This window comes from Corythoichthys intestinalis, chromosome 7 (genome assembly GCF_030265065.1).
Source record: "Corythoichthys intestinalis isolate RoL2023-P3 chromosome 7, ASM3026506v1, whole genome shotgun sequence".
Taxonomy (NCBI): Eukaryota; Metazoa; Chordata; class Actinopteri; order Syngnathiformes; family Syngnathidae; genus Corythoichthys; species Corythoichthys intestinalis.
The window spans coordinates 25770377-25786839 of record NC_080401.1 but is presented as its reverse complement, the minus strand read 5'-3'; the positions used below and the strand labels follow the sequence as shown (position 1 = coordinate 25786839).

Genomic DNA, 16463 nt, shown 5'->3' with positions numbered 1-16463 from the left:
TATACATATACAGTATATGTTTTTATACAGGGGTGCACATAAGTGGTCCGCATGCGCGCATGCGTACTGGACGTAAACAAATGCGCTGGCCCTCAACGGCTTCCATACTCTTTTGCGTACCGATGGCTGACCACTGTATTTGCGGCGGACACGAGAAAATCACTTCTCAAAATATCAAAGAGGCAGGCCCTACTGAGTAATTATTTCCGTGTGCCCCCACCCCCGTCAAAAGACAGACAGACGACAGAGACGTCCCCGGAGCTACCGAAAAAAGGACTTTTGCTGAAAAGTGGCTTCAGGAGGTACCATGGCTAGAATCAAATGATGCTCGCACGGAAATATGGTACAAAAATTGCCGTGAGAATCCCAATGTCGCTGATAAGAGCCGCGCATTTTATGTAGGGTCAAAGAATTTCAGCCATCCAAACTTTGAAAAGCACGAAAAAACAGAGCATGTGGTAATTAAGCAAACTATCGATGTCAGACAGGACCCCACTCGCCCTATGGACAAGTGGCGGAATAAAGTTAATGAAGAACAGCGCCATGCACTGACAAACGTGTTTTTGCTTGCATTTCACAAAGTTAACATGCACGTTCAATGAGCTCTTATCAGGAGGACATCCCACTTTTACATTTATAAAGACTTGGAGTTAATGTGGGAGCCGCATAATGCCCTTTACTTTGAATTAGTGCTTTTATGTTTATTTCTTTACATTTCACTTCAAAGTAAGGGCAATTTTGTTGTATCATTTGATAATCAAGCATTAATTGTTAAAATAATTAATTAAAGGTAATTGGCTCTAAGTAAAGTGTGTCATAATTTTATCGCATCAGGCGGGTCGGCTCTCAAGCTCAATGAGGACCAAGTCACGTCTCCAGGTCCTCCTTTGAGAACCTGGGCAAAAAAAATATGTGCACCCCTGTTTATATAGGACAGGGTCTCAAACTTATGACCCACGGGACATTATTTTGCAGCTCCCATTTGACATCCAATTGTAGTATTAGTGTTGCCCTGATGTATTTTGCGATGCAAAATATATTTACTGTATATCCAATCAATTTTCCCTGGGATGAGTTGGAAAATATCAAATGATTGCTTCCACCCCCTCGCACTAAATTATCAAATGATTGCTTCCAGCCCCTCCCAGTTGAAATGGATTGGATGTCTACTGCCTACCATAGGTGTTTTCAATATCAATTTCCCTCTTTTACAAACCACCACAACACATACTCTGTGACATAGGCTGGCAGTGAATGAGTTAAACTCATGATAACTAATAAATAAATGTCCACTGTAGTGACCACTGTCCCTGAAAGGGTAAAACGATAACTAAACAGGGCATTATTTATTTCCACATTTCTAAGCCAAATAGAGTTTATATTAATCACATATACAGTGCCTTGCAAAAGTATTCGGCCCCCTTGAACCTTGCAACCTTTCGCCACATTTCAGGCTTCAAACATGAAGATATAAAATTTTAATTTTTTGTCAAGAATCAACAACAAGTGGGACACAATCGTGAAGTGGAACAAAATTTATTGGATAATCTAAACTTTAAAAAACTGAAAAGTGGGGCGTGCAATATTATTCGGCCCCCTTGCGTTAATACTTTGTAGCGCCACCTTTTGCTCCAATTACAGCAGCAAGTCGCTTGGGGTATGTTTCTATCAGTTTTGCACATTGAGAGACTGACATTCTTGCCCATTCTTCCTTGCAAAACAGCTCGAGCTCAGTGAGGTTGGATGGAGAGTGTTTGTGAACAGCAGTCTTCAGCTCTTTCCACAGATTCTCGATTGGATTCAGGTCTGGACTTTGACTTGGCCATTCTAACACCTGGATACGTTTATTTTTTAATCATTCCATTGTAGATTTGGCTTTATGTTTTGGATCATTGTCCTGTTGGAAGATAAATCTCCGTCCCAGTCTCAGGTCCTGTGCAGATACCAACAGGTTTTCTTCCAGAATGTTCCTGTATTTGGGTGCATCCATCTTCCCGTCAATTTTAACCATCTTCCCTGTCCCTGCTGAAGAAAAGCAGGCCCAAACCATGATGCTGCCACCACCATGTTTGACAGTGGGGATGGTGTGTTCAGGGTGATGAGCTGTGCTGCTTTTACGCCAAACATATCGTTTTGCATTGTGGCCAAAAAGTTCAATTTTGGTTTCATCTGACCAGAGCACCTTCTTCCACATGTTTGGTGTGTCTCCCAGGTGGCTTGTGGCAAACTTTAAACGAGACTTTTTATGGATATCTTTGAGAAATGGCTTTCTTCTTGCCACTCTTCCATAAAGGCCAGATTTGTGGAGTGTACGACTGATTGTTGTCCTATGGACAGACTCTCCCACCTCAGCTGTAGATCTCTGCAGTTCATCCAGAGTGATCATGGGCCTCTTGGCTGCATCTCTGATCAGTTTTCTCCTTGTTTGAGAAGAAAGTTTGGAAGGACGGCCGGGTCTTGGTAGATTTGCAGTGGTCTGATGCTCCTTTCATTTCAATATGATGGCTTGCACAGTGCTCCTTGAGATGTTTAAAGCTTGGGAAATCTTTTTGTATCCAAATCCGGCTTTAAACTTCTCCACAACAGTATCTCGGACCTGCCTGGTGTGTTCCTTGGTTTTCATAATGCTCTCTGCACTTTAAACAGAACCCTGAGACTATCACAGAGCAGGTGCATTTGTACGGAGACTTGATTACACACAGGTGGATTCTATTTATCATCATCGGTCATTTAGGACAACATTGGATCATTCATAGATCCTCACTGAACTTCTGGAGTGAGTTTGCTGCACTGAAAGTAAAGGGGCCGAATAATATTGCACGCCCCACTTTTCAGTTTTTTATTTGTTAAAAAAGTTTAAATTATCCAATAAATGTTGTTCCACTTCACGATTGTGTCCCACTTGTTGTTGATTCTTGACAAAAAAATTAAATTTCATATCTTTATGTTTGAAGCCTGAAATGTGGCGAAAGGTTGCAAAATTCAAGGGGGCCGAATACTTTTGCATGGCACTGTATACATATTGGTTGATATGTTGCTGAAAGCTGTGCATAGCAAAAAGAAAAATAAACACTTTTTTCGCCTGAGTGCTGAAAATAACCAGCATGCATCTTGCTATATGTTTACAGGAAGCAATGTGATGCCGTGTCGGTTGCAAGTAGGCTTTTTCTTTACATTCTCAGCATGCTTAGTCAGACTATGACGACTCCATCTTAGAATGATGAGTTTTCAATTTCAGCTGTGAAAGAATGAGGAAGCTTGGTTGTCCTCTGTGCAGGGACTAAATCTGTACACTGATGCTGAGGCACTTTTAAAGGTAATGTCAAGTGGAGTTTATAGATGATTCACAAGCAATAGAAATTATATAAAACTGGGGAACAATTTGGTGGGGAGCTTGTTGTTTTCAATTTTTATGCTAATAAAAACTAAAATGGGCATGATGATTCAAAAATTGCTATCAGTTTTTTTCCTGGAACGTCAAGTTAATTCTCCACTGCTACCAACTTACTCTGGTTTTACTACTTTCACACAATTATTAATTGCAGTAGCCATAATAATGTTCAATAACCATTGCCTCTTTCGTTTATATTTCATTGTATGTATTTTTTTTATAATAAAAAAGACATTTTATAAGTACATGATTTTTCAAAATTGTTTTTGTTTTACAGTGCTTTTGGAATTTCTCACATTTCTGCATAAAATCACCATCGAATGTGATCTGATCTTTGTCAAAATCACACAGACGAAAAAACTGTCAAATAATTATAGGTTTTCATATTTTAATGAGGATAGTATGCAAACAATGACAGAAGGGGGAAAAATAAGTAAGTGAACCATCACATTTAATATTTGTGCCCCCCCCCCCCCCCCCCGCCCTTTTTGGCAGCAATAACTTCAACCAGACGCTTCCTGTAGTTGTAGTTGTTTGGCACATCGATCAGGACTAATTTTGGCTCATTCCTCTCCACACAACTGCTGTAGTTCAGTTCAGATTCCTGGGATGTCTGGCATGAATCGCTGTCTTTAGGTCTTGCCACAGCATCTCAATAGGGTTCAAGTCTGGACTTTGACTTGGCCACTCCAGAACATGTATTTTGTTCTTCTAAAACCATTCCGAAGTTGATTTACTTCTGTGTTTTGTATTATTGTCTTGTTGCAGCATCCATCCTCTTTTTAGCTTCAACTGTCTGACAGACGGGCTCAGGATTTCCTGCAAAACATCTTGATAAACTTTTGAATTCATTCTTCCATTAATAATTGCAGGTTGTCCAGGTAAAAATTGGTTTCAATTGCTCTTCACGTCTCCTTAGATAGAGGGTTTACTTACTTATTTTTCCCCATTCTGTTATTGTTTGCATGCTATCCTCATTAAAATATGAAAACCTATAAATGTTTAGGTGGTTTCAGTTAAAGCAGACACTGTTTTTTCATCTGTGTGATTTTGACAAAGATCAGATCACATTTGATTGTGATTTTATGCAGAAATGTCAGGAAATCCAAAAGGTTCAGATACTTTTTCATAACACTGTATTAAATTTTTTAAGAAAACAGGAATCCTGTAGTTTGAAAAACAAAAACAAACAAACCTGAATTCACAGGAAAAAAATCGAGCTCAGAGTTGGATTCCGATCCCAAAATTTTAGTTAATGCATTCTTTATTACTAATGGGATCAGCCAAAAGGAAATTCCTTTTCACACTATAGTGTTGTAAAATTAAGCATGGATTTTCAACGTGGGAGGCCCAAGACAAATAATGCAGCGTATAAAATATTCTAAGTAGTGACAATTGTATACTCACAAAGCGGCTTGAATTGTTGTTGCGGACAGTTTTGGCATTGCCAAAGGCCTCTAGGAGAGGATTGGACTGCAGGATAATGTCTTTTACATGCTTTAACACAATGAAAAATCCAAATTAAAACACCACTTGTCATGCTGGTAGAAGGTGAACACTTCCTTTCATTGTATTTACTTGAACTTTTGCTCCACCTCCTGATACTTTGGATATGTAGCCCATGATGTACTTGGCTGCCACAGTTTTCCCAGCACCGCTTTCACCACTAGCACAACACAGTTAAAAGAAATTGTTGTAACACATGAAAATCCCCATGTTAACATATGGTGATCACCTGATAATAACACATTGATTTTCCCCTTCTATCATCATATTTCTGTACATGTTGTCAGTCAAGGCGTAGATGTGCGGTGGATTCTCATACTGAGCCTAAAACACACAAGAATGCCAGTAAATTCAAATTGAAGGGTTACAATATTACGGCAGATGACAAAATATAAAAGAAGCTAACTCACTGCTCCTTGGTAGAGTTCAATTTCTCTGTCAGAGAAATATGGCATCTGTTTGAATGGATTTACTGATATCAACACGGGGCCAATGTAAGTCTGTGCATTATAGTCAAGAAGCTATAACCTCATGCAGAGCAATTATGCACTTTCAAATCTACTAATCTTTTTTTCTTTATACTTATAATACTTGTACATACAGTGAAGAAAATAAATATTTGAACACCCTGCTATTTTGCAAGTTCTCCCACTTAGAAATCATAGAGGGGTCTTAAATTTTCATCGCAGGTGCATGTCTACATTGAGAGAGAAAAGAAAAATCCAGAAATCACAACGTATGATTTTTTAAATGATTTATTTGTGTGAAACAGCTGTGAATTAGTATTTGAACACGTGAGAAAACGAATGTTAATATTTGGTACAGTAGCCTTTGTTTGCAGTTACAGAGGTCAAAAGTTTCCTATAGTTTGCCATCCCTGAAGGCCGATTGATGGGTGCGCAGGTGGCCCGGGGGACCACCCTGGATCCCGGGGGGGGACGATGGCCCCTTTGCTGGGCTGCGGGAGGAGGGATGGGCTGCGCTGAACCCCCCCTTCACCCGCCCGCCATCCCTCCCCAGGCAGGCTGGGTGGGGGGCCGTGGCCCTGGTTGGTGCCCGCGCGACGTTTCCGCTCGTCTGCACGGCTGTCGCGCTCCTGGTGGGGCTCGCTTGCGGCTGAATGTGATGGGGCGCGCTCAGGTGGGGGGTCCCGGTGCCGGGATTGGCGATTGGGCGGCGTAGGGTCATTCGCCAACGGGCTTACACTTACAAGGGATTCACACGATTACTGGGTTCTAGATCACAGAGTTGATTTGTGTACACTGTGCCCCTTTCACTCACTTAGCTTATAGACCCTACCCACCGACGTCACAAAACCACGTGCTCGCTGTATGGTTCCGCCCACTTGTCCGTCATTTTGTCTCTGTATTAGCATTGGTTTCAATTGATCGAGGAATTTAAAATGCATTTCATGGAAGACCCGGTGCTTTCTGATGCCGTAAACTCACTGGATGTGTTGCATAAAAGGCGTTATGTGGAAAAGCTTCGTTCTGTACAGTCGCCAGATCCATATTTGATGCCCAAATCGATGTTTTTCGACCCATTGTCTTCGCCCTGTCTGCCTGACATCTGCTACGCTGATATTTACAATTATCTTGTCCACACAAAATCAGCCTATTCTCACGAAAATTTGAAAAACTTCAAGAGCTTGGAGGCTGAAAAATACTTTGTTGCTGGTTGGGTGAAACAGGTCCTAGTCCACGAAAATTCGGCAGGAATCTATCTTGTGCTTGGAAAGGTGAGTTACGAAATTTTTAATTCAAAATCTTTTGTTATTGCTAACATCCACTGTCAAGTCTAATGTATTTCATGTCGTTTGTCAATGAAGTTAAGGCTTTTAATGTTTATATGGTTTAGCGATAGCACTCTCACTACATACATACGTGTATGTTGTCGGCGATTAGCCTAGCAATGATCTTAATTGTGGTTATTTGTCAGCCCAAAACCCTCTAAGTATATCTTAAATGCATCTTACCGGATATAAAATGACTACTACATAGTCTGTGGTGATTTTTTGGTGCCCAGTTTTCACGTCGAATTGCAGCCGTCCATTTCGCTCTCCTCTTTGGATCCCTCGGAATACGGTAAAACTTCAAGTCTCTCCTTCCATCTTCTCTGTTAGTGCAACCAACAGCCACACACGCCTTCACCATTTTGATTATTAATGTTAAGGAGCAGAAAAACACGCCGTAAATAGGAGGAATGTACGTAGCCGTAACAGGTTAACACTATGTTTTGACGGACAATTGGGCGGTACCATTCAGGAGAGCGGAGTTGTGACGTCACGTGGGTAGGGTCTATAGACTCCCCTACCACCATCCCACTCTTTCCCTGGTCAACAGGGCCCCCACATGGTGTCAACTGGAAATACATCTAGCTGACGATAGCACCAACATATTGGTTAGTGTAGACCAGACATGTCCAAAGTCCGGCCCGGGGGCCAAATGCGGCCCGTGGTCAAATTTCATCCGGCCCCCCGCCTCTGTCATAAAATCAATAACGTCTGGCCCGCACACAGACTTAATAAATTGGGCAGCAGCAGGGCCGGCCCAAGCCATTTGGGGGCCCTAAGCAAAATAATGCAAAGGGGCCCATATTTTTGGCCCACCATTTCGTCACAGTGTACTGTGAAACCCATACATGCAATCCAACCCATACGTCCATATTTTGTGTATGAATCAGATTTTGTTGCACTGCATACTTCAAACTTCTCACCCCAAATGATTGTCAGTACTTACAGTACATAGCGCCAAACCTTTTTCTAAAAGAGGGAAGAAAGACGTTAAGGAAGAACTTTTTTTTTTTAAGCTTGTAATCAAGTATCAAAACTCACAAAAGTCAAATAAAGCAAACTGTAGTAAACAAAATAGAATATAAATTAAACAATTGGGGGCCCCCTAGTGGTCAGGGGCCCTAAGCAGCTGCATAGGCTGGGCCGGCCCTGGTCAGCAGTACTGCTACCAGCATATGAAGTAGCTTACACACTAAATGCTGCTCCTCATTTACCCGCTAAAAAGCAGCAGCACTCTAAGCAACATTACCCCGTGCGACCCTTCCAATTTTCTAAAATGGCGATAATCCAAAAAAAAAAGAAAGTTGACTGCGTTGGCCAACGCTTCAAGGATAGGTGGAAATTGGACTATTTCTTCACTAAAATACGGAATAACTGTGTCCGCCTCATTTGTAAAGAGACAGTCACTGTTTTTAAAGAGTTCAATGTGAGGCGATATTACCAAACAAGACACGCTGACATGTACGACAAGATTACAGGGAAGATACGTTGCGAGAAATTGAAGCAACTTGAAGCTAGTTTAATTTCACAGTAGGATTTCGCAAGAGCCCGAGAGTCGAAAGAGAACGCCACAAAGGCTAGGTTCATACTACAGGTCTTAATGCACGAATCCGATTTTTTCATGTTTTTCCAACTCGAGTCAGGCATTAACTTGACGGTCTGAACGGGACAAGTCGCATAGAAGTGGACCATTTCAAATCCGATCCGAGTCACTTTCGTATGTGGTACAAATCCGATCTGGGCCACATTTTTTCAGAACGTGACTGGCGGTCTGAACTGTCAAGACTCCAAATCGGAATTCATGCAGCAATTATGTCAGCAAAGAGCAAGAGGCACGGAGGACGGCAGCCATGGAGGCATTAGCGCCTAGCTTGAACTCTGCTTTTAAGCACGAAGCGGGCTTGACCACAGTCATAAAAAAAATAAAATGAAGAAAAGAATAAGCCATACAAATTTCGATTTTGATTCTGTGCGCCGAATGAGCAATATTTCATTATTGCACACATGGCGGCGTTGGGGCAAACTGACGCACCCACGTCATTTCACGCACACACGTCAAGGCTTATGTGTTTGCGTGTATGCGTTCTGTCAGTCCATATAAACTTTGAATATAAGACTAAACGGGGATTATTAATGTGTGTTATTTGTGTCCTCTTTTTGGAAATCAAAATAGCATGTGTAATTTGTTTTGATGCTTATGCGCATGAGGGGCTCTTTGCTGAGCGCATCTCGGACTGCTAATTAGTGCGCATGCGTGATACTTGAACGGTCTCAATGGACAAAGGCAGTCTGAACGGGCATGCCAAAAAAACAGATATGGCAAAAAATCAGATTTGTGCATTAAGACATGTAGTATGAACCTAGCCAAAGGCTAGTTGCGAGATTGTTGAAATTATTAATTTTAAAAAATAATAAAGAAAATGTGACACACAGAATCGCTTGTTAAAATATGCTTATATATATTGTTCTACGTAAAGGACGTCAGCCAAGGTCGGCCCCCCACGTTTTTACCACACCAAATCTGGCCCCCTTTGCAAAAAGTTTGGACACCCCTGGTGTAGACGTTCAATGTATTTCTTGTTGTAGTTTGTGTTTCTTTTATTTCTTCTCTTGTGTTTCTTTTCTCCTGTTCTCCCATAAGCCCATCCTGTTCGCTGATTTGTCATAATAAACGAGGTTTGCTGAATGATTATGATGGGAGTATGTCAGACTCTCAATGTGAAACATTAAGACTGCTCAGACCATCCGGGCACTTAGACTTCCATTCTCCGTGTCAAACAGCTGAACAGGACAGGTTTAATTTAAAATAAATAAATAAATAAATAAAAAACTGAAGACCAGGCACAACCAATCTTCAATGCTCTGACTGAAGGAAGGAAATTGTTCCCCCAAATCTCACAATACAGGACCCCAGTCATCCTCCCTCTAACAGTGCACTCATCCTGTCCCATGTTCAGAAAAACACCCCCAAAGCAAGATGCTACCACCCCCATGCTTCACAGTAGGGATGGTGTTCTTGAGGTAGTACTCATCATTCTTCTTCCTCCAAACATGGTTAGTGAAATTATGACCAAAAAGTTCAATTTCATTCTCACCTGAACACAAAACTTGCTCCCATGACTCCTCTGCATCATCCAAATGGTCATAGGTAAATTTAAGACAGACCTTGACATGTGCTGGTTTAAGCAGGGGAAGCTTCCGTGCCATGCATGATTTCAAACCATGACATCTAGTGTATTACCAACAGTAACCTTGGAAATGTTGGTCCCAGCTCTTTTCAGATAATTGACCAACTCCTGTCGTGTAGTTCTGGGCTGATTCCTCACCTTTCTTAGGCTCATTAAGACCCCATGAGGTGATATCTTACATGAGGCTCCACTCAAATTGAGATTGACCGTCATGTTTAGCTTCTTTCATTTTCTAAAGATTGCTCCAACAGTGGAGTTTTTTTCACCAAGCTGCTTGGCAATTGCTCCGTAGCCCTTGTCAGCCTTGTGGAGGTGAACAATTTTGTCTCTGGTGTCTTTGGACAGCTCCTGGTCTTGACCATGTTACGTCTAAGTTTAAGTCTTACTGATTTTATGGGGTGGACAGGTGTCTTTATGTTGCCATCGACCTCAAACAAGTGCATCTGATTAAATATATTACATGGAGTAGAGGTGGACTTTAAATAGGCGGATACACAGGTATTTCAGGGCCAGAATTCTAGCTGATAGACAGGTGATCAAATACTTATCTGCAGCTGTATCACAAAAATAAATTGTTAAAAAACCATGCATTGTGATTCCTGGATTTCTCTTTTTAGATGATCTCTCTCACAGTGGGCATGCACCTACGATAAACATTTCAGACTCCTCCATGATTTCTAAGTCAGAGAACTTGCAAAAAAGTAGGATGTTCAAATACTTATTTTGTTCACTGTATTAATCACTCATTCAATAGACAAATAAGGATACAAAAATGTAATCATCCATGTATCTTTTCTTAAGGTTTTCCACAATGGCATCTTCGGTGATCTTGGACAACAAGACCATGTCGTCTACTCCGCTTTGCTTCACATTTTGACTCTGCCAGTGGTATTTTGCCTGAACCATGAAACACACATAGATACAAACGTTAAGTGATACTTAAGGTTAAAAATGAAATGTAATCTATTCATTTCCTGATGGGTGATTCCAGATTTGGAGGACATTTTGGCTTGAAAATTCTTAAAAAATTAGCTTTCACTTCTCTGGTTTTATTTTACATAATCATCAATAATAGGTAATCAGTCATTAATGGCTTTATTAGTTCAGATTATTACATGATACATTTGACATTTATAATTTTTGGTAGTAATGGTTGCAAATTTGTATTATTAATGTTACCTATTTCCAAAGGAGAAAAAGCTAGTTGTTTAGCTAGCTGCTACGGCTGCCCGAGAGGACAAACATACTGTACGAGGGTCATTCATAAATAAGGTAAATTTTTCGGTGTACGGTCTTCTAATACACATAAAAGCTTAGTTTCTTACTTTATTTTCAAATTATTTTTTCTGTTTTACTTCTTTTTCACGTTTTTTTTTTTTTTTTTTGCAGATTAAAAAAACAAAAAAACAAAACTCAGTTTCGGCGATTAACAAAGATGGCCAACTTGGAAGCATGCTCTAGGATTGAACAGCGGTCAGTTATCAAGTTTTTAGTTGCTGAAGGGTCCAAACCAGTTGAAATTCATAGCAGAGTTTCAACTGTGTATGGTGCCACATGTTTCAGCCGAAAAAAATATCTGAAGAAATGGCACGAAGTTTGAAAGTGACAATGAAGTCAAAAGTATTGTGAGCGACTAGCGGAGACGTCAGTCAAAAGATTTTGACGTTGAGGGAAGACAGAAGCTTGCGCACAGATGAGAAAAGTATGTGACGGTGCTGGGAGACTACATTTATTTATTTATTTATTTTAATTAAGCATCTCTCTGTATTAGAAGTTATACTGAAAGAGTGACCTTATTTAATGAATTACCCTCGTACTTATGGAAATAAGAGAAGTGAAAAACAAAATACAGTAATCTTATTTTGATCATACAGTATGATAGCAGAGTTGAATCAGGTAGAGGGAGACATTCATTCAAAGCTAACTATGTAATAGAAATATGCAAAATAGAAGTGAGGACATAGATTTGCTTGACCCGTTCTTTTAGAAGACTGTCTGGTGATGTCAAATCCAAATTACCTGGTGATTCCCCACTTTCTTCCTCTACCTTTAAAAAGGTTAAGTTGATAGGCAGGGCCGGTCCAGGCCATTTGGGGGCCCTAAGCAAAAAAATGCAAAGGGGCCCATATTTTTGGCCCACCATTTCGTCACAGTGTACTGTGAAACCCATACATGCAATCCAACCCATACGTCCATATTTTGTATATTAATCAGATTTTGTTGCACCGCATACTTCAAACTTCTCACCCCAAATGATTGTCAGTACTTACGGTAGATAGCGCCAAACCTTTTTCTAAAGAAGAAGTTAAGGAAGAACTTTTATTTTTTTAAGCTTGTAATCAAGTATCAAAACTCACAAAAGTCAAATAAAGCAAACTGCAGTAAACAAAATAGAATATAAATCAAACCATTGCCAGATTGGGGGCCCCCTAGTGGTCAGGGGCCCTAAGCAGCTGCATAGTCTGCGTATAGGCTGGGCCGGTCCTGTTGATAGGTTAACATGTTGTGGGGTACAAGTTCCACGAATAAGAACTAAGATTTGAATGATTATGTATTAAAACCAATGACTCCACAGTTACAAAAGAGAAAGAACATTGAAACAATTCATACCCCACAAAAATGGCTTTTAAATTTGATTAAAAAATTTTTTAAATCTGAGATTCAATTTGGTCAGAAGGTGGGATGGGAGTAGGTTTGCAAGACAAAAATGGTATTTTAGATTATGCTCTAGAACAGTGGTTCTTAACCTTGCTAAAGGTACCGAACCCCACAAGTTTCACAGGTGCATTCACTGAACCCTTCGGAATTTCATAATAAAGCCATTTTTTGGCGAATTCAAAACCTAGCAAGCTAACATCTACGGTGTTAAATCAGGGCCAAAAGTATTGTAATGTGAAAAAAAGAAACGATTGAAAAAATAAACAAATAAAACTGAATGTTTTATTCTTGTCAGCTGTTTACTAACGCAGCAAATCTGTCATTTCGCATCTAGTTGTATATACATCTGCTAACGCCGCCCATTCTGTCATTTAGCATCTAGTTCTATATACGTGTGATATCTATGAGACGCATCAGACGTACAACCGTAGCATCATGAACTAGCACAAACAAATGGCACCAAATGATAGCAGCACAAATAAAAAACATTACAGCGCAAACTAGCAAAAAAGTTGTACGCTGCGTTCGCGTTTTCTATGGGATTTCAGACACATCGTTTCTTTAGGTAAAAGTCAACAACCTGGCATATATTCCAAAAGAGTCATTTAGAGTTACAAAAGACAAAGGCCCCCCCTCACCTCTTAGCATTACTTTAACTACAGGTATCAAGAAAATAAGGTGGAGTGATAATTCATCAAAGTACCCACGTTTCCTGACGGCAGCATCTTTTGTGTTTGCTTTGATAGGCAGTCTCACAAGTCAACATGCCTCTCGTCAAGGCCCGCCTCCCCCGCGTTAAAACATGGCCAAAAGTTTTTAAACTGGAAAAAAAAAAAAAAAAGATCTGAGAGCCGAAAAAAAGATTCAAAGGTGAAAAAAATTTTTGAAACTGAAAAAACAAGATCTGAAAGTGAAAAAAAAATATTTGAACCTGAAAATATCCACTTTTTAACTGAAAAAATCTAAACCTTTTTTTCCACTTTCGAAAGATTCAATAATAAAACTAAAACATTCAATTTCAAAATTTCCCCCCCCCAAGTGTTTCTTTTTTTCAGATTACAATACTTTTGGCCTTGATTTAACACCATAAACATCTAATTGAATTCCTATTTAAATTTCTTCCAGAGTTCCAATTTACTACAAATAATTTTGCCTTTTCCAGTTGATTTTCACATCGGTAAATGAAATTAAACTCATTTCAATTCACAGTTCCTTTTTTTTTTCATGTCTACATTCTCATTCTATTGCCGCATCCTTGCATCACAGTCAACCTTCCACTGAGCAAACCAATTTCTCCTCCCAATATGTAGAAGGCTAGCATCTGAAAGAAATGGGATAAAGCCTGTAAATTAAGGGCAAACCAGTCCAAAACCTGGTCTAAAACGCCACTTTGCCTAGATTTAGTCAGCGCACAAAATAGGGCTCTGCATTTCTTAACCTTCGCCAAACCGCTGAAGTTTACTCACCAAATCCCTAGGGTTTGGTCGAACCACAGTTAAGAACCGTTGCTCTTATTTGGTGTTTTAAAAATATTTTAAAGAGTTCTTTTCTCTTGGTTTTCGTTATATGTGGTTTGAGCACAAGTAAACTGACTCAGAAACCATGTTTTTCTTTAAAAAAAATTTTTTTTTTTAAATCAATTTTGTGGATTTGAAATTAGAGGAGGACATAAAATTTCCTTCAACTCTGGAATGACCCTAATATTTTACTAAATTTATCATTTGCCACTGCAACAACATAAACATGTAAAAATATATTAGTTTTACACTGTGTTCTACTGATATTGCACTTGATGCATTTTGATGCATCATCACCATCATCAATTTCCTGAATGAATTTGGTAACTTACAATACAAAAAACATGAATCTGCATAGTTTAACATCTGTCTGCCTTTCCATTTGTCTTAAAGACAAAGCCCTGCCAGGAAAGGACTTAAGATACCGTATGGACATTGTGTGCACTTGGTTAAGACATGAGTATGAGGAGGAAGTGTTGTGCCACAAACTATAGGCCTCACCAGTCTTCCACTTCCCCCTATGACACCTCATTGCAGCTTCCTGTGAAACCCAGCTGAAATACTCTATGCACTGCATCTCACTCTGTGGTGTTTACACAAAGCAGTTTGTACAGTTTGAGATGTCATGTCAGATTGTTTTATCTTAGTACCGTCAAGTTTTTCTGTGTATTAAAGGAATGTTGTCTCAAGAAGCAGCATCAATAGCTACTTGTGGACTCCTGGGAAACAAAAAGTTATTTGCTAGCAGGGGTTTCTGATTCAATTGACGGATGAATAATTTTAAAAATTACAGATGACTATTTCTTCATCTATCTTGTGGAGCAGCATATAGTGACAGCCAAAATTGTGGAATGTATTTTTAATCAACCTGTCAATCAATCATAACTACTGCACCTGCGAGCCCATTACCTTTTTTTGTTCAGTTAAGAAGTTTAACACACCGTTTACATTTTGGGGAAAGATATAAAAGATCCAAATCTCTGCATTCAGAATTTTTCAGCCATTTTTGCCTGGTGGTTGTGTAAGATTTTGCCAATAAAAGTTGGTGTCTTGGCTCATTCAAGGTTAGAAAATACCAATCTACATAATAAAAGCTTCTTCCTTATTAGGAGTGGGAGGAGCTGGATGGCTTTCTGCTGCAGGAGGACAAATGACCTACATTTACCCATTTGGAAAGTTTATTTCAGACATTTCATGTTTAATATTAGAGGCTGACCAAATTGCACCTTAAATGTAATTTGTGTGAAAGAAACGCAACATGTATATTCAACAAGTGTAAATCTAAATCTTAAGGAAAAGAATAATTTAGCAAATGAGGAAACAAACTCCACTGCTTTGCCCAACAGATACTCTACCATCCAATTCTATTCAACGAATCAGTCAAGCCTTATGTGTAATCAAAACGCCTACATTAAACCCTCAAGATACCGCACAATCATTTTGAAGTATATCAAAGGGTTCTTAAGGGAAGGAAGCTCTCATTAAAACCAAAGAGTGGTACAGTACCATTGTCCCAGTTGACTTCTGCTGCTCTCCTTCATATATTCAGTGCTGTTTGCTTGAAAGATTTCAGATAGCCATCACGCAGCAAAAAAGGTCAGTGGCACCTTCTGGCTACACGACATCCACTGGAGCTTTGAAACCTTGTTCCTCATAAAGCCACAGACACTTTATGTGAAACAAGAACTGCTCGAGGGTGACACACACACACTGCATTGCGCACACTTACCACACGAGCGAAAGTTGGGACTTCTGCAATTTTGTCACACAGCAATTTGAAGGACAAACACTCAAATGGACCAACAAGTAGGTTTAAAAAGTCAATATTCCAGGTGTGTACACTGACTGTACCTTTAAATCTTTTGCGGAGTGATGGCATTTGAGTCGAGTGTAGCAAGCGCCACCTTGGTTGTGATTACTTCATGTTGTGTCAGCAGAGCATGTTGCTTCCTACACATAGTCATGTGAAAAAATTAGGACACTGTTGAGAGAAATGGTGGAGGAAATGTTTTGTATTCATAAATGTTTCCTCAGTTGATGTGGAAATAATGCTCCTATTGCTTGTTATTATTGACATATTATCTTTTCGCCACAAGATGGCAGGATGGGACTTCATTGTCTAAAGTGCTACTTTTATTACTTCTTTGTGTTTGACTTTGATGACTTTGATTTGTGGGATTGCCTGTGAAGACAGCAATGAGAGAGGATGTATCCGCATGTCAATGGAAATTAAACACGCCGAGTTTTGGCTAAGACAACTTATTCTCCGTCAATTCTTCCTACGAATGCAACGTTGAGCTGCAACCACCTCAACAGACACCCCATTAAATATTCAGTTCTTTATTAAGAAATGTTCACATGTCAATGTCTGATCTTGCTTTTCTTCATCTCTGGAAAAGAATGATATAATT

The 16463-nt window shown here is 39.7% G+C and overlaps 1 protein-coding gene across 2 annotated transcripts in view; it reads right to left on the bottom strand.

Moving 5' to 3' along the window:
- The window catches only part of myo1f (myosin IF), a 43411-nt gene extending 27435 nt beyond the window's left edge, over positions 1-15976 (bottom strand). The window contains exons 1-6 of one of the 2 annotated variants that reach the window (XM_057841087.1): positions 15904-15976; positions 10646-10774; positions 5308-5397; positions 5127-5221; positions 4970-5057; positions 4799-4888 (exon numbers count right to left, since the gene is read on the bottom strand). In XM_057841087.1, the coding sequence (XP_057697070.1) occupies positions 4799-4888; positions 4970-5057; positions 5127-5221; positions 5308-5397; positions 10646-10723 (441 nt within the window). In that variant the 5' untranslated portion in view covers positions 10724-10774; positions 15904-15976. Of the gene's footprint in view, positions 1-4798; positions 4889-4969; positions 5058-5126; positions 5222-5307; positions 5398-10645; positions 10775-15558; positions 15719-15903 lie in introns of those variants that run through there. The other variant, XM_057841086.1, reaches the window with a different exon arrangement.
- Positions 15977-16463: the final 487 nt, after the last annotated feature.